Source organism: Lathamus discolor, chromosome 14, assembly GCF_037157495.1.
Source record: "Lathamus discolor isolate bLatDis1 chromosome 14, bLatDis1.hap1, whole genome shotgun sequence".
Classification (NCBI taxonomy): domain Eukaryota; kingdom Metazoa; phylum Chordata; class Aves; order Psittaciformes; family Psittacidae; genus Lathamus; species Lathamus discolor.
In genome coordinates this window covers 1,365,319-1,387,263 of record NC_088897.1, presented here as the reverse complement: position 1 = coordinate 1,387,263, position 21,945 = coordinate 1,365,319, and the positions used below count along the sequence as shown (strand labels likewise).

Below are 21,945 nucleotides of genomic sequence, written 5' to 3'. Positions count from 1 at the left end.
TTCCACAGCCGGCCTGACATCCTCACCACTGACAGAGCAGGATGAGGAGCACCCTCAGCACCTCTGCAGCTGACACGGAGCAGTGGTGCAGTCGATAGGCTGGAGGGAAGGGTGGCATCAGAGGGACCTGGGCAGGCTGGAGGAGTGGGTCTGTGTGACCCTCATGAAGTTCAACCAGGCCAAGGGCAAGGTCCAGTGCCTGGGTCAGGGCAATCCCCAGTACCAGCACAGACTGGGGATGGATGGATGGATGGATGAATGGATGGATGGATGGATGGATGGATGGACGGACAGACGTATGGATGGATGGACAGACATATGGATGGATGGAAGGACGGACGGACGGATGGATGGACGGATGGATGGAGAGCAGCTCTGTGAAGAAGGACTCAGGGATACTGGTGGGTGACAAACAGGACATGGCCCAGCAGCGTGCGCTTGCAGCCCAGAAAGCCAAGTGTCTCCTGGGCTGATCACCAGCAGCGTGACCAGCAGGTTGAGGCAGGGGATGCTCCTCCTCTGCTCCGCTCTCCTGACACCCCTGGAGCTCTATGCCCAGCTCAGGGGTCCCCAGCACAAGACATGCATGGACCTGGTGGGTCCAGAGGAGCCTCCAAAGCAGCCCAAGGGCTGGGACAGCTCCACTGTGGAGAAAGAGGGGAGAGCTGGGGCTGTGCAGCCCAGGGAAGAGACGGCTCCAGGGAGACCTTCCTGTGGCTGCTCAGGACTTCAAGGGGGCTTAGAGGAAAGATGGAGACTTTTGACCAGGGCCTGCAGGGACAGGACAAGGGGCAATGGGTTTATACTGGACAAGGGTGGCGTGAGGTTGGACATAGGGGAGAAACGTGGTACCATGAGGGTGCTGAGGCGCTGGCACAGGGTGCCCAGAGAAGCTGTGGCTGCCCCATCCCTGGCAGTGCTCAAGGCCAGGCTGGACACAGGGGCTTGGAGCAAGCTGCTCCAGTGGAAGGGGTCCCTGCCCGTGGCAGGGGTTGGGACTGGATGAGCTTTAGGATCCCTTCCAACCCAAACCACTCTGTGATCCTATGACACTCGCACACTTCAACTCCTCCCACTCTCTCTCAAAACGTAACTCATCGTTATTTCACCACCTGGACCTGTCTCACACCCCGAAATCCTGACATCTCACCCCGACTGTTCTGACACTGCCCAGGCAGGATGGAGCCGCGCAGGCCACTCACAGCCCTGAAGCACCCAGCTGGGATGCCCGGCTGAGCCCAGGCAGCAGAGCTCTGGATCTTCCCCCACCTGCAGCTGCTGCCAGCTCTTTATATGCAGCGCCCTCAGCACCACCCTCCTCAAGCTTCCAAGAACACAACACAAGCAGAGCCTAAATAAAGACATTTTAGGTGCCCAGAGCACAGGGCCAAGCAGCTTAGAGACTGTCCCAAAAGCAAAATGAATTCTTTTTCAGGTATTTTTTGTCCCATCCCTGCTCTGCCACCAACACCTGCAGCAGCAGGGCTCTTTCGTGGATTTCAGGGAAGGGGACCAGCTCCAGCCCCACTCCAGATGGGCAGAAACCACCACCCATGGCCAAAGCCGTGGCACCTACCCGCATGCAGCTGACAGCGAAGCTCTGCTGCTCTCCTTCCAGGCATCCTCCCCTGCCAGGCCTTGCTGTGCTGCCTCCACATCAGGAGCACGGTTTTCAGCCATAAGCTGTATTTCCTGTCCCTGGCTTGGTGCGGGGCTGGGGGCACCACACAACCCTCCACCCCGCAGGGCACAAGAAAACCTTGAGCGAGTTTGAACACAAACAGAGCCCTGAGGTTCAGAAAAGACACAGGATGAGGGCTTTGAATTTCAAGTACCATTTTAAACATACCCTTAAGACACAAAGCTCTTGCTCTGCACAGCAGTGAGACCCTGTGCCCCCTCCTCAGCTCCAGCAATGGCTTTCATCTGCTTTTTATCATTCCTGCCATATTTCACAAGCTCTTATTAAAACGGGAAGAAACTGGCCCAGGCTGTGGATGCGGCTGGCTGCTGGCAGCACAAACCAAACCAGCCCCAGCACTCTCCATACTCTGTCCACTGCAGCATCTGGCTCCTCTCAGGGGACTGCCACCACCAGGGCTGGAAACCCACGTTTCCCACAGGCTTTGCCCCAGCGTGGGCACCCGCTCAGCTCCGGGGCATCCGGATGCTCCAGACTGGACTCCACCCATTCATCCCTAGGAGCCCCCGGATGCAGCAGGGAGCCCTCAGGAGGATGCTGCACCCTTCGGCATTAGGCTGACGAATACGGATCAGCAGCAGGAGTGAGGCAAGAACGTGTCTTATTTTTCTCAAGATGTATTTAAAGGAATGGAGGGATTTTAAAATACCCCACGGCATCACTTCCCAGGCAGCGCCGGCTGCCAAGAGGACATTCGTGGGGCTCATCTTTACTATTATTATTATTAAAAAGCCTATTTTCCAATCCTATTACACAGCCTGTGCTGTTGGTGGAGAAAGAGCCCCCTGTCTGGATGCTTTCCAGGCTGAGCGGGGGGTGCAGTTCTTTATATAGCCCCTTCCTTCTCCAGCCCCGACAGCCATCCCTCAGCACCAACAACCACCCCTCACCCCAACAGCCACCGCTGAGCCCTGTGCTGGCATCATCCCAGCTCCATCCTCCTGGGGTTTTCCAGATGGAGCCAAATTCCCGGCTGAAGCAACTCTGATGGGGGTCTCTGCGGGGACCGACCTGGGCACCCATCGGCACCCCCCCCCCCCCCCCCGCGATCCTCCCCGGGCAGACCGTGAAGTCATTCAAAACAAACCACGGAAAGCAGCAGAGCGAGCGCCGGGCGATGGCACCGGGCGGGAGGACGCTGGAGCAGCGCCCCGGCCCTGCGAGCTCTGCCACCCCCCGCGCATCCCCGCTGCAGCGCTCGGCCCCGTGCCCTCGAGGGGTCCCGCGGGGTGCGCGTGTCCGCCCCCCGGGGCACTGCGCGGTTACACCGGGACCGGGCGCTCCCCCGGGCCGGGATGCAGCCTCCCAGCGCTCCCCGCGGGCACCGCACCGGGAGCCGAGCGCCCGCCGGCAGCGGCGAGCCCGGGTAGCGGGGGCTGCGGAGGCCGAGCCGCGCGAGGCAGGTGCCCCCCCGGGGGCGCCGCGGCCCCGGCTCTGCCCAGCCCGGATGACATCAGCGGAGCCCGGAGAATGAAAAAGCAAACGGGGGCGGCCGGGGCGTGAAGCGGCCGCGGGGGTAACGGGGGGTAACGGGGAGTAACGGAGGGCTCCGGCCCCGCCGCAGCCCCACACCCCCCCCACCCGCCCGCCGGGCGCTGCCCTCCGGCCGCCTGCAGTAATAAACATCCCCTTCATCGCCCTCAGCCCCCCCGGCGCTCGGCCCCCGCCAGCAGCCGGTGCCCGGGGCAGATGGGTGCCCCCGGGCCAGCGCCCGCCGCTCGAACCGCCCGTCCCGGGGGAGCACCGGAGCGGGGAGAGCGGAGCGGGAGGAGCCCGGGGGATGCCCGGGGAAACCCCTCTGTGGCCCCGACATCGCCGCGACGCTCGCGTGTGCCAGCCCCGGCCGCCCCCCCCCGCCCCCCCCGGCTCCCCCGCGGCCCGCGCCCCCCCACTCACGGCGCGCAGCTCCCCGGTCCGGTCCTTCATGCTGCCGCTGCGCCCGGTCGTGCGCGAGGGAGGGGCGGGAGCCGCGCGTGCGCGGACCGGGGCCGCCACCGGGACCGGGGCGGGGGAGTCGGGGCGGCGGCAGCGGCGGAGTTGGGAGCGGGGGGAGCCCACCTGGGTCACCCTCGTGGCCACCGGTCACACCGAGCCCTGCATGGAGCCGGCATCAACGGCGCGGCCACTGCTGGGGCGCTCCTGGTGCGGGAGTCGGGCCTCGTCCTCCCAGCACTCCTGGCACAGGCTCCAGAGCCAGCAGTTGAGGGGGTGGCTTTGCACAGGAGCAGCCCTTGTGTCCTAAACCAGGTGATAATCAAGCAGAAATGTCATCGTAGAATCAGACTGGTTTGGGTTGGAAAGGACCTTAAAGCTCATACAGCCCCAACCCCTGCCACGGGCAGGGATGCCTTCCACTGGAGCAGCTTGCTCCAAGCCCCTGTGTCCAACCTGGCCTTGAGCACTGCCACGGATGTCCCAGGAAAACCTCTCATGCTCCCAGCAAAACATCCAGCCATCCCAATCCAAGCGTCTTGAGAAAGACCTCTTCCCATGGTCCTCCAGGTTCATGCTCTGTGCACATAATTCCTGGAACCAGAAGCCTGTATCTCAATGAGAAACAGCCTTAGCAGACCCTAAGCGGGTTTAAATGTCCCTGTGTGAAAGCTAAGATGCCTGGGGCCCTGACATCTTAGAGAATGAAAACGGCAAGAGACTGCAAGTATGGCAGGAGCTGACACAATGGGCAGAGCCACCCCCAACCCTATGAACTGAGACATGGGCATCTCCAAGGCTCTTGGGAGAGCAGCCCCGCAAGAGCCCTGGAGATGGAGGGACCAAGCAGAGGAGGCTCAGGCTGCTTTTCCTTTGTGCTGTAAGCCACAGGGACTGCAAAGAAACAAAAGTCAGAGGGACACTTGGCTTGAGCAGAGCCTGTGCCTGCAGCACCTGATGCACTGCCGAGCTTTCAGGTGAGTGAGGCAGCTGACAGCAACTGCAAATGCAGCAGAGCAGCCGGAGGAGTTGCACGTGCTCCACTTACACAGGAAAGATTACCACGGTATTTCGAGCAGAGCTTGCAGGAGGATGCTGGTGGATGCTGCGGCTGGTCTAAGATCGACCCTGCTGCTCCTGAGGGCTTGCCTCCATCAGGAGAGACTGGACTGCAACCGCTGCTGGGAGAGCTCAAGCAATGCACAGTGAGGAGATAAAGCATTAATCCTCACCAGCAGTGCAGAGAAAAGCAAGCCCTTGGCCCTGAGCATGCTGACAGCATGGACACAACTGAAACCAAGAGCTTGGCCAGGCTCCCTGTGACACGGGAGGGGAGCAGCAAGACCAGCAGCTTGGCTGTGGCTCAGAAACCACCTGGAGTTAATTCATTCTGCATCCGCTGCTGCCACTTCAGGGACACTGTTCCCTTTGGAGGCACAGGACAGAGACCCTGGGGCAGCTGTCAGTAGTAGTATGTCGAGGAATAGACTGGAAAGCCAAGACTGGAGGCAATGAGTGCAGCAGTGCTGAGAGAGCTTTCCTCAGTGCCAAGAACACAGGCTAAGTCCTGTGCCATGGGAGAGGCAGGATCTTGGAGGCAAGGCAGGGATGAGCTAGTTAAGATGAGCCCCTCTGCCCCAGCTCCCTGTGCAGGAGCCTCAGCGCAGCACTCATGGCCCATGCTGCCCATGCCCATCAGGAGACGCTGGAAAGGGGAGGACTGTGGCATGTCTGACAGTCACAAACCACATGTTCCTTCTCCCCATGCCTGGGGAGCAGAGATGATGCCAGCAGCCGTAACTCCAAATGCTTCTCTCCATGTCAGTAGTCATTAAAAAGTTGCTCTTGAAAAGCCAGTATTACCTACAATCTCACCTGCCCGAACGACAAGAGGATGCTTCGCCATTGCTTTTCCAAGGACAGGACTCCTGTCCCCACACTGCCCACGTCCAGGAGTCCAGCCAAGTCCCAGAGAAGCAGGGACACCAGCGAGCAATGACATGATGTTAGCAGGGAAGTGAAACTGCACTACTAGTGCTTGAGGCAATGCACCAAGAAAGGCATTTGACTGCTGTGGGAAAAGGGAAGCACTGGGCCCTGTGCATAAGGGGCCTCTCTGCTGGCTGCAGTTTTGGACGGCCCACATTGGTGCGTCCTACCACTTCCAGCCCATCCTGTCCTGCACACATTGTACCATTCTCAGAGTGCTTTTGCTCAGCCCTGGGTTCCAGGAACCCTGGGAAGGTGGTGATGGCACAGGTGGGGGCCACAGTATCACAGCTCAGCTCTGCTGCCATGGGGTGAACAGGGGCTTTGGGTGCTAACAGAGAGGAGTGAGTGGCATAGCAAAAACAGGGCCAAAACTGCATCCAGGATCAAACTACATAAAGGAACAGACAGATCTATACATATACAGAGGTCTATGTGTGAAAGGACAGGCCAAGGGGAATGGCTTGAACCTGCCAGAGGGGAGACTGAGATGAGCTCTTAGGCAGAAGCTCTTCCCTGTGAGGGTGCCGAGGCGCTGGCACAGGGTGCCCAGAGAAGCTGTGGCTGCCCCATCCCTGACAGTGCTCAAGGCCAGGTTGGACACAGGGGCTTGGAGCAAGCTGCTCCAGTGGAAGGGGTCCCTGCCTGTGGCAGGGGTTGGAACTGGATGAGCTTTAAGGTCCCTTCCAACACAAACCACTCTGTGATCCTATGATTCCATGACTTGCACAAAAAGAAGAAAAAATCAAAATGGGACAGGAGAGGGGAAAGGCTGGAGAAGGAGAGATGACCAAGGGGAAGGAGGAGGGAATCCAGGCCTTGCAAGCACAACTGCAGTGGAAACACTGGACATTGCAGGTGAAGTGTTGAGAAGCAAGCTGGGCTCCGTGTTCCCAGCAGCAAGAGAAGTGGCCACTCATTTGGGTTACAGTTTGTCTGATCTCTCAGACTCCTGATACCACCTCCAGAGCCGTAAGAGCATCACAGTGCTCACAAGGATACCAGCAGCAGAAAACAAGATATCACAGGCACTGGCAGTGTGGGATGGGAACCCCCCAGAGGAACAATAACCACCTGGCAGGAATCACACACTCCCTTCCTCCTCACGCCTCCAGCAGCAGCCTAAGCACAGGCTTTGCTCAGCTCAGGCACAAGCTGCCATTGTCAATTGCTCTGTACAAGAAAATTTGCTATATAAAAACCAAACCAAACCCCATCTGGAAGGGGTGATCTCTAGTCTCCATCTTCATGTAAAGAACAGGTTGAACAAACATCTCTTGGGCTTTAAGTCAAGCTTATGTTGCCTGAAGGAAAGCAGTGGACTAGATCTTGGTATCCAGCTTGACTTTTGAGGTTTTCCAAGGGTAAGTGAAGTCACAGGAAGGCCACTGTTCACTCCTGCCCAAAGGACCAGTCCTCTCCTTGTCAGATCTGGAAAGCTTGAAACAACCTGGAATCACATCTCCAAGACAAGTTCTTCTCACACACACTGCAGAAACTGTTTTGAAAGTCAGATTTTAAGTATAAGAACTTGTGAATAAATTACAGAGACGTCTGATTCCATCAGTTCTTTCTGATTTTGTGTTACTCTAGAAAACAATCCTGGCAGACGAGAAAGGGAATCGCCTCCAGTCTACACAGCACTAGGGTTCACTTTCAAAACCTGCTCAAACCAAAGCAGTGAGGAAAATTCAATCAAACTAAAGCAATCATTTCAGTGCAGGAAAAGGGCCCCACAGACACTTTATTCTTTGACTGATTCAACGGAGTGTTATTTTGCTCGGGTCAGTTGTACCCTGCCTTGCACTGAAATACTGACATCAGCTTTAGGAACACAGGCTGCACCCTGAGAAGACAATAAGCATAATAAAAAGGCAGCTGGGGGTGAAAGGCAAAGCAGCCCAGTCCTTCGCTTCACTGCCAGGAGAGCGCCTGCAGGGAGCTCTCCTCTGACACTCCAACCCAGGAGCTAAGGTTAAAACACACTGAGACAACAAGCAGCCATCAGTAATTGTTTAATAACAAGCACTGAAAGCGCACAGTGCAGATGAAGCACTCCTCTCCCTCCCCACACGCTACACAGCAATGAATCTCGGCAGGACACATGCCTGCTGCAGCTCCTTCTGCCCCAGGGTAGTCCTGTAAGGGGAGGAGTGCTGTGGCCTGGGCTCTCACAAGCACTGGGATGGGACCAAGCCAAAGGAGTGGTTGGGGTTTGCTGGCACGGCTGTATTCTGAAGTTATCATGGCCCAATTCTTCCTCAGCTGAGAGCAAACACCATTCCTTCAGTCTGCTTTCATCAGTGGAAAGATGCTCCCCAGTCACCTCAAAGACTCATTTCTCCATTTCCTACTTCTGTTACATTTACATTGGAATTTCTAATAGCTGCTGATTTACATTGCACAAGCCCTGCCAACTGCCTACAGCCTTTTCGTCCACCAAGCCTCCATTTCTGCCAACATTACCCTTTGTTTGCCCAGTTATTTAATGAGATGCCCAGAAGGTCCCTAGGGACTGTGAGCTGGCTCCTGCCTCCATGCAGACCACATGGGTTAAGGCTGCAGGATCCAGCCTCAGTTCACGGCATCCCCCAGCCTGCCAGGCTCCCATCCTATCAGCTAGTCTCCTGTCCCAAGCTCTGGTGCACCCAAAACTGTCTCTTCCTCTCCCTTCTCCCATTGAGTTTCACTGCAAAGGCTCTGTAGAGGGGAAATTGTCAGGGCTGAAAGGGAAGTTGCAGGCCTCTGCTGCCCCCATGGGCCATCTCTTACTCCACCAGCGCATACCTGGTGGATGCACAGCCCCTGCTCCAGCTGTCTGAGCTCCTTGGAAAGCTCAAAGCACAAGCCCTGCACCAAAAACTGATTTTGACTTAAAGATCAGTGACATTGCCATACATGTATATGTACCTGCTGTTTATATTTATGAAAAAGCATATTCAAACATTTGCTGAAGGATTTCTCCCAAACATCATTTATGCACACCCTTTTGTTCTGTCAGGCCAAGGAGGCTGCAAGTACAAAGGTGAGAATCTGCTAACAATGCCTTACTTTGGAAGAATTGCCTGTTTGGTTAAATTTTGCTCTCCTGAGTTCCTGTAAGATTTTACACTCTTAAGTGTAAAATTAACTATTTAACTGGCAAAAGTCCTACCACGATGTAAACCTTACCGCATCTCTGTGTGACCTTAACAGCTAATACACTCAATACACCAACTCCTGCCTCATAAAAGCACTGAGCAACAAGTATGTGTCAGGAACATGACCTTCTAACCAGTACAGTCCAGTCTGTGACAGGCTCTGCTGTTGGCATGATCTCCATCAGAAAGGTGTTCTGTTACATTATTGATAAAAAGAATACTCTCTTAACCTTGTAACTCAGTCCTGAAAAGGGTCTTTGAGATGTGCAATTCAGCTATTATAAGCGGAATTATTTTTATAAGCTGAATTATTTTTATAAGCTATATAAGCACAACAGAAACACCCAGAGGGAAATCAAGTATTGCTTAGATAGCCTGCAATAAACACACAGGGCCATGACGTGAATGAGGATCAGAAAACAAGAGATAGCAAGTGCTGCGTTCTCCCTGAGTACTTCTCCCCTTGGGCACTGAGCAGGTCAAGCTCTGCGAAATGTGACTGTTAAAGACCATCATGAGCACACACCTCAATTCTGCTACTCAAAGTGGGCATGTGCCTTCACAGCCACCACATCAAAAGTGGAGACCTGACTCATGCGCAAGACACATCATCCAGCTCGAGGCCAAGGACACTGTGCTCTGCTTAACAGGCCATGCTATCTAACACATGCTGGCAGCCTCTGCCATCAAAACAGAGGGGCAGCAGGCAAGGAGGGAGCGTAAAAATCCTGTTGTAATTGAAACCACCAGACCTCCAAGCCGACAGATGTGGAACTTACAACAAAGGTCAAGGAGGAACAAACCCAGGAGTTTGGTTTTCCCAGTGAAGGCTGAGACAAGATCAAAACAGCAAGAAGGGAGCAAGGAAGACAGAAGACAACAGAGTACCGGGGAAGAGGAGAATGTTTTAACAATCACACACAGCTGCAACCATGACCCTCATGTTCCCTGCAAAGGAAGAAGGAGGAAGGCCAATTCCTATTCTATATTCTGCCAGTGAATTCTAACTTAACAGAAACATTCAGACCTGCGTAATCTCAGCCTGAGATTTTTCTTCCTATCCTTTGTGTTGGGAGCAGAGAACACAGGCAATTGTGACTTGTGCACACAGCAACACAAGGCTGTCAGTCTGCAGGCAGCCTTGAGACAGGAGCAAAAATGGCAGTGGGGGGAAACCAGTCTGAGCAAAGAAGAAGGTGGGTAGAGACTGGGTACACACATGCTCCCCCAGGAAGCGATGCAGCGTCCTGCAACCAGACATGGAACAATGAACCACAGCTCAAATGAACAGCTCCAACAGTCCAAAGTTCAGCTGCTGTGCAAATGTTCAAATCTGCTCTTATCTGCAACCCGTCCAACCCAGCCAAGAGTTCTGCTGGGAACTAATGGGAATGCATGTTTTCAGCTGGATTTCTGAACAAAAAGAATCCTCCTGATCATCACTGCAGAGTCAGAAACATGCACATACAAGGAACCACTGAATGTAAGCCTCTTCGCCAGTTCTCCATCTGCCAAACATCATTCCTTTAGCTTGATTTCATATATTACATGTGGCAGAAAGCTCTCTAGAGGAATGAATCAATCTTAAGGCACAAGTGGACAGATTCATTTTACTATTGACTGACCTATAGCTACAAATACTGACAACAACTATCAGAACTTCTGAAGTTCTCTACTCATTTCAGTAACTCTCAAGCAGCATTTACACCCTGGCCTTCAGCATCTTCTCTTCTTGAAGAAGAAAAATAAATATACCACATCATGCAGACTTGATTCTTATCATTTACTACTTAATTCCTGAAAAGGCATTCAAGGCTTCACGGGTCCTATGTCATTATTTTAGCCTGCTCAGCAGAAAAGTGAACAACTGGCTGTATTGTTAGGGCCTGGGAACAAAATGCCTTGAGAAAACGGAGCTCATTGCATAGCTACCTGTGGAAATGCAGCTATTCAGGATCTGCTGCAGACACCTACCCTCACCCAGGGAAAATTACAAAGGAAGGGCTTCGGAAGCTTTCCAGTACCAGCACTGTGACTCCTGCTGAACAAATGGAGCTTGTGTTGGAGCAATGTTAAACACTCCCCTGCAACAGAGGTGGTCGATCAAGGTTCCTGCGACTGGTACACAGTGGAGGCAGAGGTGCTGATGAGGTCCTGAGGAAGGCTCTTGCGTGCTTCCTGCATCCGGCGTCGTGCTCTCTGGAAAGCCTCTGTAACACAGCAGGTAACAGCAAGCCAGAATGCATCAGACAGTCCCAGGGAAGGCGAAGGGTGACTCTCTCGTGAACATCATCTCTCCTGGCCCTGGAGCTTCACTTCCTATTTCTAGGTGCCACCTAAAAGCACCTGGCCCTTGCAGCCCTCTTCACTTATTTCTAGCATTGTCTTTGCTCCATGCATAACGGAATCAGAGGCAGAGCCTTTGCATCTGTGCCACAAGCTATGCTCAGTGCCCAGCATAGGCTTTGTCCTCACAGAGTGTTTATCCCTCACACCTGCTGCAGTTTCCAGCTCAGATTTAATCTCTGTTATGGAGTCAGAGAGCTCATGATGCAGGGACCAATTATCCTCACAGTAACAGATTCTCCTGAAACATCCTCCCCTCTCTCTAAAAAGGGGGCAAATGTGAACCAAAGGCTCACCAGGGAGAATGATACTGAAAGCCCTACCCAACACACTGTAGACAGAGCTCTGCTGGCTGAAGCCTCCAAGTTGGTCCAGGACACTCTGCATGCGCTGTCTCTTGGCACTGGTTTCCAGAAAGGCCCTGCACAGAGGTACAGGTTAGGTCAGGGCTGCCAAAATACAGCACACAAGATGGAGCTCGTACCCTGCTGCACTTACTTAGACTGCTGCAGGCAGTAAAGCCGGAATGTGACGCTCCCGGTTGTCTCTGTGCGAAAACCAAAGCGGCTCAGACGCTCTCCCTGCAAAGGCAGCACAAGTTAAGAGAAACTGCAGCCTGCAACAGGCCACAGCAGGCTGAGCTCAGGAGCACTGCCCACCAGCAACATGCACTCCTGTGGGGACAGTCTCTCCCTTCCCTGCTGCACATGGAAAGGGAGGTTAGAAAGAAGGGCTGTGCTAGGGCAGGTCCTAAACACAAGTGTAGTGGAGGAAGGTTTCAACAACTGCACCGGGGTTTGTTCCCACACAAAGCTGCCAAGGCCAATTTGCTCATTACACCAGCAAGCACTTCAGCAGCTTTCTTAAGAACATGAGATCTCTGCCTGCCGTACACCCATTGGTATCTTGCTTCAGGAAACTCTTCCAGGCACAGTACAGCTCAACAGTTACCAAAACACAGGAAGAAGTCTATAGCTGGTAACAAATGCTGACCTGACAGACACTTTTCAGACAGGGCCAGCACAGGCAGGGTAAGTCAAGGCTTTGGTCCATGTTCACCCACTTCTCTAAGCTGTACACACCTGAGAAGGCAGAAAGCTCTGCCTCAGTGTTTGCCCATTCCTCTGTTCAGGGCCACAAGTCTCACAGAGGAGACACTTCTTTACTCAGAGGGACTGGGCCACCACCTCATCCTTGCTCAAACCCAATCTAGGCTGTCTGGACAGCCACAGACATCTGAAGCCAAGAGCATAACCTATCATCTCTGAGCAAGAGCAATGCCCTGGCAACTGAGCCCACCTTGAAGGTTGCTGGTGTCCTGACGTAGGTTATGTCCTCCAGCTCAGGAGATCCTCCAATGAAAAATCTCCTCAGCTCAGCAACTGTTCCCAGCTCCACAGGGCGCCAGGTAGGGATGGTGAAGTTATGGACACCTGACCCAGGACAACAGGACAGCCTTAGCAGCTATGACCAGCAGCCTACACAGAGTCACTAAGGGCAGCATGGTAGATGGATACCTGCTGACTCAAACCACAGGAGGCTGAAAATGGAAACACTGCACCGTATCTCTAGAACATGTTCCCAATGAGTCAGACCCATCAGTCACAGTCAGCATGCAAAGAACCGCCTGCCCATGAAGAGCATCGCCTTACTACACATGGGTGTCAGAACAGTTGCAACCCTCAGACTCCGTATGGGACACAGAGTTCTACTGCTGTGGTAAAGATGGATATGCAGCACCACCCAGGAGCTTTATCACAAAAGGTTTGGCGACAGAACCACCAAAGTAGCAAGAACAGCAACACCTGATGTGTCTCCACAAGGCAGAATGGTGCAGGATGCAACAAATCCTTCTTTGCTGCCCCACAGACAGCTAACTATACCCTGCAAAGCCTCCCCAGGACCAGCTGAATCCATCCTCAAGAGAACCACTCTTCTGCCCTCATTCTGCCACTCTTCTAGACTCATTCTGCCCAGGTATGTTTTACCTGGAGATGCTGGCAGCACCAAAGAACCATATCCTTCCACACGGTATCTCTGCCAGAAATCCAGGGACAGGACCTCAAAGTAAAGAACAGGCCACTGAGGGAGACTCTCTGCAAGGAAGGGAAGCAGATCACAGCTCTGTGAGGGAAAACTATGATAAGAGAAAAAAAGCCAAAAGACCAAATGCCCAGCTCCACTAGCAGGACATCCTTCCTATATTTCTTCTACAACCACTAACTGAGACATATTGGTCATTATTTTCCCCCAGAAAAGTTGAACCCTCAGGCCTGAGGATGTCCTGCTTTTGGCATTTAAACTATGACAGCAGATGAAAACAGAATTACTGATGTTCAAAATTTGGGAACATCCTTTGCTCTGACAGCAAATCCAAGCTGGTTCCTCGGTTATCTTTGAGCAGACAAGACAAAATTTGTAACTGATCTGATGACAAACAGAGAAAACTTTATCTCTGACCCTTCCCACCGTTATCGGGGGATTATTATGCTGGATTCTCCTATGGGTCTCCAAGCATTTCTTTTTTCCACAGTGAAACAACTCGTAGAATAACTAGGCTGAAAATTCGTTAGCGCTGCTTGAATACTCAAATCCAACAAGTGCACTGGATTCAAGTGGCAAGGCATGCCACAAAGCTGCCCCTAGCAATTGCAATCCAAAGAGCAACTGGGGTTGGTGAGGAAGCAGCAGATGTGCAGTAAAGCAGCAGGAACAGGCAGCAAAGCCCAGCTTAACAGAGCTGGAAGTTTCAGAGTGACATAAACTACACAAAGATTACACAGGTCACTGAGTGTGTCTACAAATGTAAGGCTTAGCACAAAGCTTCAGTCGTGCACAAAAAATCCGCCTGTTTTTTTCTGCTGTGGTATCCCAGGGCTCTGTGCAGTACATGGGGCATGGCAACACTGCCCAGCATGCCAGGTATCCCGAGACAGAAAAGGGATCCAAGATGTTTTTCAACTGGATATAGCTGACTACAGCCTGGAAGCAGAGCAACATCAATGCATAGATACAAATGCTAATGCATTGCTGGGCAGGGCAAATACAGCATGTGCCCAGAGGCTGTGTGGTGACAGGGTAAGCAATTGCTAAAAGAGCAACAGTTCCTTTTTTTTAAATCTGTCCTTTCATCTTGGTGAGGGGCCAGCAAAGTGCCAGACAGCAGCAGGTCTACACTGCATCAGAAGATTGCAGTTTTACATGTCAAAGCAATGAGGAAATTTGTGTGGAAGTGAGCAAAACTGAAAAACCCACCTTCTGATTCAGCTCCTTGGGTGAAAAACATCTCCAAAGTGAAGGGATAGCTGAAGTATGCCACGTTCTCCTAGAGAGGGAACAAAACAGACCAAGTGCCTGGACAAGAGAATTCACCACCAGCACTACAGGGAGCACAGAGGGAAGGGACAAAAAAACTAATGGTGTAAAACAGGTAATGATGTCCAAACAATATCAGTCGCATCACACTAACAAACACCTGACTGCACAGTGCACCTCCTGAGTACACTCCTGAGTGCCATGCGGATGGAATGGGCTGTTAAAAAGAACAAAAAAGGGGAAAGAGTAGCACCCACAAGTGACAATTCAGCCAACTGTGGAAGTACTACACTGCCACAATCTTTGCGTGAGCCAAGCAAAATACTTCAAACAATGTACGACAGAAATGCTGTACAGTAATTATTTCTGTAATATGCAAACTAGCTCACATAAAAGCCATTTAGAAGTTGATGAAATTAAAACTTTCTAAGAGAAGAGCTGGAGACAGCAATGGAACCATCTTCCCACACAGGAGGAGAGGTTCATTTTGAGAAATCAGTTTTGACTTTGTGCATTCCTGCCCCAGGCCAGCCAAAACAATGCTTTGTTAACTGAACATTTGAGACACAAAATCAAAACTCCGAATTTGAAACACAAAAATCAAAGCTCCAAAGGCAATCGATCAGCTAGAAGGAAGAAAAAAGTGAGGTTCCAGAAACTGCTTTGAAGCAGTTTCATTTGATCTGGTTTTATTTGGAACCAGTGGCACTACGAAAAATGGCAAATATAACTAGAATGAGGAGAATCCCAAACATGCTTGGCCCTTGAAAGGAGTTCTCAAGTCAAGATCTTTGCTAAACATATTTGTAACTTGTTGCACCTGTTCCACTTCAAAGAATGCCTGTTCAAACTGCTCTGCAGGTCTGAAAGTGTCCTTACCCAGCCCACTGCCTTTGTGGCACAGGTCTGCGTCACTCCTGATAGCTGCTGGGATGCTGGGCTCGACCACTCTGGGAGGAGAACATGAGCACAGCAGTGAACACTTTGGGTGACAGGGAGGACTCACAAACCAGAGCAGCTCAAAGGAGAATGTCAGTCCCAGATGACTGGGATAACAGATAACATCACCCACACTGAACATCCCCTAGATGTGTCCCTCCCTGTCCTGTTCCAGGCAATGGCTGCTCCCCACAACCTCCTGAACAGCTGATGAAAAGCACCAACCCTTTCTTAAGAAAAAAGTACAACCTTCTCTAAATGCCCTGAGTAGCAGAAGTAGCACTTCTTTGGACAAATGTCAGGGTATAGACAGAGAGGGAAGCCAGAGCCATAGCTTTGGGGAAATTAAACATGCAGCAGGATGTGCCTGTTAGTGCTGGAGCCTTATTTGTAAGTCAAAATTCTTATTTATCAGTCAATTTTGTGTTAGTGTCAGCACAAAACATGGAACATGACAGCAAGCACTGAAATCAGGCGAGGTCACTGCTGAGATAGAGAAGATAGTAAGACTATTCTCTGCAGGATAAGGAATGAACTTTGGGCAGGCTGCTGGACACCATCACCACTGGTTGAGAAGCCAGTGGACCTCTATGTCCCAGCCTAATTTGGAAGAGATGAGAGAGAGGAAAATGCTGCTTTCTCCCAAACATTAATTTAGTCCAAAGTTTTTAAGTTATGCAATTTTAGCTCTGAAGACCTCTGACTAGATCCCAGCCCAAACATTAACTTTCACTGACTGAATCTGATGGATTAACTTTCACTGAGCTGATCTGATGGACCAGCGGAAGCACATTTCATTCCTTAAACTGCTGTGATACAGCTGGAAATGTGAACACTTACGATTTGGCAGCTCCACAAAGAAATGAACATAGAGGTTGTCATACTCATAGCCTTGAGCTGAAACTGAGAAGAGAGAATGAATGTCAGCTGCTCAGTTCCACACAAACTCCTCCAGAACTCACTGCAGACTTTTGAGAGAGCCAGCACCAATAACCTCAGGTTTTCTCAGTTACTGCTGGAAGCTGGGAAAAGCCAGGGCCTTCAAAGTAACAAAATATGACCCTCAGAGAAGACTTCTCTACACTAGTCCTGTCCTCATATCACTAATCAGATTAGGGAGGTCACACAATTAGTTGCTCTCTTTGCTATAATCTCTATTAACTTCCCAATCTGCTCTCTTTTTTCAGATCTGTTTGTCTTCCTAGAACAGCTGCAGTATTTGTAACCTCCAATCTGTAAATCCCACTCAAGGCCTTAGTCTGCAAACACAGGAGAGAAGTAAAGGATTCTAAGGCAAGAATCACCTTCTCTGGACCAGCCTGTGACCCAAGAATCCTTGGACCCTTCAAAGCCTCAGCCATCCAGCAGATCCACATCTGCCCCTGTAGTTACTGTTTAGAGTAAGGACTCACCTATTTCTCCATTCACAAACAGCCGCAGTGTACCAGGAAGGGTCTGTAAGAATGAGCAGACAAACAAGATAAAACGCTCAGTGACCACTGGTGGAACCTCAAACAATCCCCTCCCGGCAGGTCCTCATACAGGTATGTCACAGATGTTTGTACATGAGTGATTCAGACTGCTGGCCAGGCAGGAGTCATGGCTTCTCATACCACTTTCCAGAAGTGAACAGTGCCTCTGGAGAGAGGCTCTCTAGAGAGACCAAATTCCTTGGCTGCAGGAGTTTACTGTTATGTAAATCAGTCTCTTACAGACTTCAAAACAGATATAAAATGTACCAAGAAGCCACCTGCAGAAGTCATAGTCCTATTTCTCCTGAGGTGTTCCTGCACTTGCCCGAAGTGGGGGAAGCAGGAGAAAGCACAGGACAAGCTGGGACACTCTACTGAAGTACAAGAAAGTAGGACTTTTACATTTTGACAAACAAGATTTGAGCAAAAAAAGACTGTAGTCTGGGTAATTCAGTGAGAAGGGAAACTAGAAGAGTTCGGGGGTGGGAAGGGCTGTTTACTTGAACAAAGTGGAACGAGGACACATTCGACATTCAAGAAGTTAACAGCAATCACTATCCCAAGAAATATAAATCTTTTCTTCTTGAAGTGTTACAAAGGCCTTCACACAAAGCATGCGGTCTCACAGAGACTGCAGTGCTCAGCACGTGCTGCTGCTGGCCTGACAGACACAGGAGTGATCTCTGCAGGGCTCACATCCATTGTAACCCATCCCTTTGCACCCTTACTGCAAGGTAAAGGCTGCCAACACCCTAGAATGAAACAGTCTTTGGTACCAACAGCAGCCATGCTAACCAGGTTAAGAGTCTCCAAAGGCAGCAGGGCTTCAGGTACTCACCATTTCAAACTCTGAACCTACAAGACCACTGAGGTATTCCTTGTACCGCCCGTAGAGCTGCAACCACAGAACAAATGCATTAGAAAAGTGTCTTTCTGATTATATTTTTACTTATTGCAAAATTTGTAATGGATGTAACTTAACCCCAATCTAAGTTGTCAACAGGCTTAGTACACAGGGGTTTTAACTGTTATAGCAGAAGTAGGGAAATAGGAATCTATGAGAACAAAGACATGTAACTGCTAACACTGCCGGGAACTTCAGCTCCAGAGAACACCTCACCAAAGGTCACTCTAAGGGAAAAAGAAGCCACCCGTGTGCTGGGCTGCATCAAAAGCAGCGTGACCCGCAGGTCAAAGGAGGTCATCCTGCCCTTCTGTTCTCGCGAGACCCCACTTGCAGCACTGCGTGCAGTTCTGGAGTCCTCAACATAAGAAGGACACAGAGCTGTTGGAGCAAGTCCAGAGGAGGTCACTTGGATGATCAGGGGCTGGAGCACCTCCCATATGAAGACAGGCTGAGAAAGTTGGGGCTGTTCAGCCTGGAGAAGAGAAGGCTGCGTGGGGACCTCATAGCAGCTTCCAGCGTCTGAAGGGGGCTACAAGGATGCTAGGGAGGGACTCTTCGCTGGGGACTGCAGGGATGGGACAAGGGGTGATGGGTTCAAAGTTAAACAGGGGAAGTTCAGGTCGGACATAAGGAGGAAGTTCTTTACTGTAAGGGTGGTGAGGTGCTGGAATGGGCTGCCCAAGGAAGTTGCGAATGCTCCATCCCTGGCAGTGTTCAAGGCCAGGCTGGACAGTCTTGGGTGCCATGGTTTAGTGTGAGGTGTCCCTGCCCATGGCAGGGGGGTTGAAGCAAGATGATCTTAAGGTCTTTTCCAAATCTAACTATTCTATGATTCTAAGTACCTTTATGAACTGCCACAGCCAAAAAGGCAATTCAGAAAGATCAGTACATGAAATCCAAATATCCTGGGACATTCCAGATAACAAAAAATCATTCAATAAGTATATAGGAAGAAAGGAGACCAAGGAAAGTGTCTGCCAGCTGCTCAAAAGCAAAGGAAAAACACTGGCAGGTGATAGGAGAAAGGCATGAATTTAGGTGGTTTCTTGCATCACTTCCCACTGCATCACTGCAGAGGCCAACTAATATCAGGCAAGGCTTCTACATACAGTAAGCAATGAAGCAGTTGGAGTATTTGCTGGAGTTTTCACATCACTGGGGCTGTCTGTGAGTGATACTCATTTTGTCACCTTTAGGTGTCTACAGCACAACTACATTTCCATAAGGGTCACAGCACAACTACATCTCCCTTTGTCAAATCAGGAGGACTAGTCAGTATGATCAGTGGAGGCTGGTCCTTACGTCTCTGAACACACGCTGCTCACGTTCCTCCTCCTCTGGCTGCATTTGGACAGATGCATTCTCAATGGTGTATTTCCACACCTCACGCTTCCCTCCATCCACCTCAATCCTGCAGAGCCCCAAAACACATGGGCAAAATTCCCCCATTAAGCAGAAAGTAGGCAGCAACAGCATCAACTGTGCCAGCAGTCCTCCCTCCACCAGGCCCATGCAGCAACCAAGGGCACTAATGATCCTCTCCTCATTCCCAAGTGCCTGCTAGCATCAATGACCCAAAAAGGAAGACTTGCCTGTGTCCAGCATATGCATAAACTCTATCCCTAGGGACTGGCACCAAAGCCCCACACATCCCACATGCAGTGACGCCAAGCTCAAGTAAAGAATAATCTTGTCTTAGAACAAGTTAATAATAAAGTTAAATAACACGGAATAAAGTTAAAAAACATCCCTCGATTTAAGTGCTGATCCATTCCCTGAAGCAGGACCAGGAAACAGCCATTTCAGCCCTCTCTATCAGCCCACAGAGGTACCAGCCCTGCCCCACTCACTGGTAGGCTCCTTTGGTGCCAGTAAAGTCCGGCTTCACTGTGATCACTCCATTGTCGTCCACCTTGATTGTGCAAAGAACATGTTCATACTCCCTGAGACCAAGCCTAAAGGAAGACATCAGGAAACACAGTCTAAAGAGAGACTACTCTCTTGCTCCAGAACAGCAAGCTCGTAAATGCCCATGGGGGTACAGAAAGAAACACAAACACACCCATACTTTCTTACATTAGCTTAAAAAGCCTTTTGGAGGGATACACTCAGTTACCTCCCAACTGAGAGAAAAGGCAGAAAGAAATAGCAGTCAGAGTTACTGAACTCTTGGAATTCTCTCCCCTTAACTAATGAAAGAAACAAGGATTGGAGTAAGGAGGGAAGACAAGTTTTCTTCTGGGAAATTAAGGTCCCTTCAGGATTTTACTTACTTCCCATAAGGTCCCAAGTCCCCCATGATGTACATGGTCTGGACAGGAGTGTTAATCACATGATTGTTCCTTATAAATTCATCTGAGGGCTCCCAGGTGATGATTTTCGACTTCAGAGAACTTGCTTCTCTGTCAACAACAGCACAGCACCAGTCACAGCTCACTCCAGCAGCCCGGCACAAGCAGCACCACTCCCCCATAACAAGGAACTGCTGGATTCCAAGTTTGACACAGCTCAACCTCCACAGACCAGGCTGCTCTGTGGATGGGGCACCAGCCCCAGGAAACCCTCATTAGCAAGCTCCAAGCCCCCGTTTGCACTCACACTGGCCTGCAGTCTTGTCTTCTCCTCCTTACATTGGCCATCCTCTCTGCCAGATAGGATGGCACCTCATGTTCTGAGTCAGTTACCTTCTGGCAGTGCTGGAGGAGAGAAACAGATGGGCGCTAGCTTCATTGTAACAGGACATCCTTCCCACAGCTTCACTTCTGGAGGAGAGAACAGCACACCCACATGCTGAGACACACTGCTAAAAGATTTTATTTGCTGTTTTTGTAGTAAACCACAGCTAAACTCCATCCAGCAAGTTACCTACAAAGCAATGTTACGAAGCCAAGACCCTCCAAGCTGAGGGACCAACATTCTGAAACAGGAAGATCTCATCCCAGGTCTGAGGCACCACGTGAAGCTGCTCTGCAGAAGCAGTACGCTTTCCTGCATACAGCAAATCTGGCTTGCTGCTGCATGGCCAAGACCTGACAAATGTTCCCTCTGTGGCAGGTCCAGTGATTCTGACAGACACTGCGGTATAAATTACGTGTAACTAAGGCTGGTACCTCCTCCAGGTTGGTGAACCGGTCGTGATCCGTGTAGGTGAAGATGCGACAGTTCTTCCGCCCTCCAGCCTTCTCCAGTTTGAGGATCTCCTCCCAGTACTGCCGGTCCAGCGGGGTCTGGCAGGCAGACTCATTCTGGTACAGATCCACCTCCAACTGAGAGCACAGCAGGTTACGCGCCAAAGCTGCCCTGCCCCAGCACAGCACAGCCACACTTTCCAGCCGAGATTCCCAAACCCATCGCACAGAGACAAGATCCTTTGGGAATACCGGCAGACAACCCGAGAACCGGCTCCGGCATTGCCCGGATGCCCGCCTGGGGCGCTTGGGCATCAGGGGTCACCCCGCAGCAGGACCCCCCCGCAGCAGGACCCCGCGGGGCCACCACAGGAGCACCGCCCGCCTCAGCCGCAGGCCCACCTGGCTGAAGAGCTTCTCCTGCCACCCCACCTCGGCCTCCTCCTCCTCCTCCTCCTCCGGGGGCCGCGGGGCACCTGCGGGACAGGACTCGGTTACCGCCCGCCCGCCTCCCCTTGCTCCCCGTCCCCTGCCCGGGCCCCACGTACCGCTCCCGGCGCGGGCGGCCAGGCCCGGGAGCGCGGGGCCGGCGAGCGGCGGCGGGGCCTGCGGCAAGAAGGGCCCGGACGCGGTGTCCCGCCAGAGGCGGACCCTGCGCGGAAGGAGGGAGCGTGACGGAGGCCGAAGCGGGCCCGGGGCCGGCGTGGGGCCGGGAACGGCCGCTCACCGGAGGCGCAGGTTGCGCACGGGGTCGCGGGACCGATACACGGCCCCGCCCGCGCCGCTCAAGGCCGCCGCCATGGCCCGGGGCCGCCGCCTCGCCATGGAGACGGCGCGGCGCGCACAGCGCCCCCCTGCGGTCCGGAGGAATTGGCTCCCCGCCGCTCCCCCGGGAGCGTTTTGGTCCGTTCCCGTTGGAACGCTGCAGGACGCGCGCTGGCGATGCGTGCGCGGCGCCGCATTAACCAGGCGCGCAGCAGCCGCGGTACAAACCCTGGGGTCAGATCTTCTCAGATCAGATAGATTCGCTACAGCGGGCACTCCCGGGTGGGTATCACGAGGCATTCCCAGGTCC

General features: G+C 52.1%; 2 protein-coding genes across 5 annotated transcripts in view; both read right to left on the bottom strand.

Annotated features, from left to right (window-relative positions):
• STX1A (syntaxin 1A) overlaps positions 1-3,683 on the bottom strand; it is a 61,124-nt gene extending 57,441 nt beyond the window's left edge. For both annotated transcript variants that reach the window (XM_065695148.1, XM_065695146.1), the window contains exon 1: positions 3,599-3,683. In XM_065695148.1, the coding sequence (XP_065551220.1) occupies positions 3,599-3,628 (30 nt within the window). In that variant the 5' untranslated portion in view covers positions 3,629-3,683. The remainder of the gene's footprint in view (positions 1-3,598) is intronic.
• Positions 3,684-10,532: 6,849 nt separating this feature from the next.
• MKS1 (MKS transition zone complex subunit 1) lies at positions 10,533-21,700 on the bottom strand. Of its 3 annotated transcripts, XM_065694490.1 has the most exons (18): positions 21,598-21,700; positions 21,419-21,522; positions 21,273-21,346; positions 20,853-21,008; positions 20,341-20,438; positions 20,016-20,144; positions 19,593-19,697; positions 19,045-19,153; positions 17,674-17,730; positions 16,776-16,818; positions 16,204-16,266; positions 15,304-15,374; positions 14,365-14,434; positions 13,098-13,205; positions 12,409-12,542; positions 11,608-11,690; positions 11,433-11,530; positions 10,533-10,973 (listed from the first exon to the last, which is right to left on the bottom strand). In XM_065694490.1, exons 1-18 carry the CDS (start codon positions 21,693-21,695, stop codon positions 10,867-10,869), a joined length of 1,707 nt encoding a protein of 568 aa, XP_065550562.1. In that variant the 5' UTR covers positions 21,696-21,700; the 3' UTR covers positions 10,533-10,866. The 3 variants fall into 3 exon arrangements, with proteins under 3 accessions (XP_065550562.1, XP_065550561.1, XP_065550563.1); XM_065694489.1 differs by having other exon boundaries at positions 21,273-21,522; XM_065694491.1 differs by lacking the exons at positions 10,533-10,973; positions 12,409-12,542 and having other exon boundaries at positions 11,437-11,530.
• Between the last annotated feature and the right edge of the window lie 245 nt (positions 21,701-21,945).